This window comes from Meleagris gallopavo, unplaced genomic scaffold, assembly GCF_000146605.3.
Source record: "Meleagris gallopavo isolate NT-WF06-2002-E0010 breed Aviagen turkey brand Nicholas breeding stock unplaced genomic scaffold, Turkey_5.1 ChrUn_random_7180001954850, whole genome shotgun sequence".
NCBI lineage: Eukaryota > Metazoa > Chordata > Aves > Galliformes > Phasianidae > Meleagris > Meleagris gallopavo.
The window spans coordinates 3,470-4,416 of NW_011215751.1; the positions used below are offsets into that span (position 1 = coordinate 3,470).

The 947-nt window shown below is 63.3% G+C and overlaps 1 protein-coding gene across 3 annotated transcripts in view; it reads right to left on the minus strand.

Moving 5' to 3' along the window:
- Positions 1 to 947, minus strand: part of LOC104917066 (C-type lectin domain family 2 member B-like) — a 12,274-nt gene that overhangs the window by 3,148 nt on the left and 8,179 nt on the right. For 2 of the 3 annotated variants that reach the window (XM_019611719.2, XM_031557738.1), the window contains exon 1: positions 337 to 590. In XM_019611719.2, coding sequence (XP_019467264.1) covers positions 337 to 409 — 73 coding nt within the window. In that variant the 5' untranslated portion in view covers positions 410 to 590. Of the gene's footprint in view, positions 1 to 336; positions 591 to 947 lie in introns of those variants that run through there. The other variant, XM_031557739.1, reaches the window with a different exon arrangement.

Here is a 947-nt window from a genome sequence, read left to right on the forward strand (position 1 = left end):
AGGGAGGGCAGATTTCAGCTGGCTGTCAGGGGGAAGTTGTTTGCTGTGAGAGTGGTGAGGTGCTGGAACAGCTGCCCAGAGAGGCTGTGGATCCCCGTCCATCCCTGGAGGTGTTCAAGGCCGGGTTGGATGGGGCCCTGGGCAGCCTGGGCTGCTGTGAGATGGGGAGGTTGGTGGCCCTGCGTGTGGTGGGGGATTGGAGCTTCGTGATCCTTGGGGTCCCTTCAACCCTGGCCGTTCTGTCACTGTGTGAGAGCAGAGGGGCTCGGGCTCTGCTCCCCATTCAGCCCTTTCCTGCTGCGTTCCAGCAGAGAATCACAGATTCTGTTCTCCTACCCCTCGGCGTAGCGCAGAACGGCTGCGCTTCGAGCTGTGGGAGGCACTTTGGGTGTTGTTCTCCTGTTGGCATGCAGGGGAAGTGTTGGACGGTGGAGCTGAGAGCTGCCAGCCCTGCTGTGGCGCTGGGGGGGAGAGAGGAGACACAGAATGGGGCTCTGGGTGTCAGAAAGGGTTAAAGGCCAAGCGGTGCCTTGTCTGCATCCGAAGCTGGACGGCCCACATGGACCAAACTGCACCCGATGAGCCCTAAATGGACCCAAATGGCCGCAGTCGGGCCAGAAACCGGGGCACAGTGCCTAAAATGCCCAGAAATGGCACCAAATCGACTCGAAAGAGGCAGAAACAGCCCCGGGGCCGCCATCTTGGAAACGGCGCGCGTTGCCACGGGAACGCGGAAGGAATCACGTGATCGCGGCCACTTCCCGTTCCGACTGGAGGAGTTACCACGTGACACCAGCGGCGCAGCGCTGTTCGGCGCCCCTCGTGGCGGCGCTCGGCGTTGCAGCGCTGCCCTCCTCCCTCCCTGCTGTTCGCGCGGTACGAACCGCGTTCGTTCCGCCGAACCGCCCCGCAACGACACCGACCGACCGCCCGCAAAGCTGCGGGAC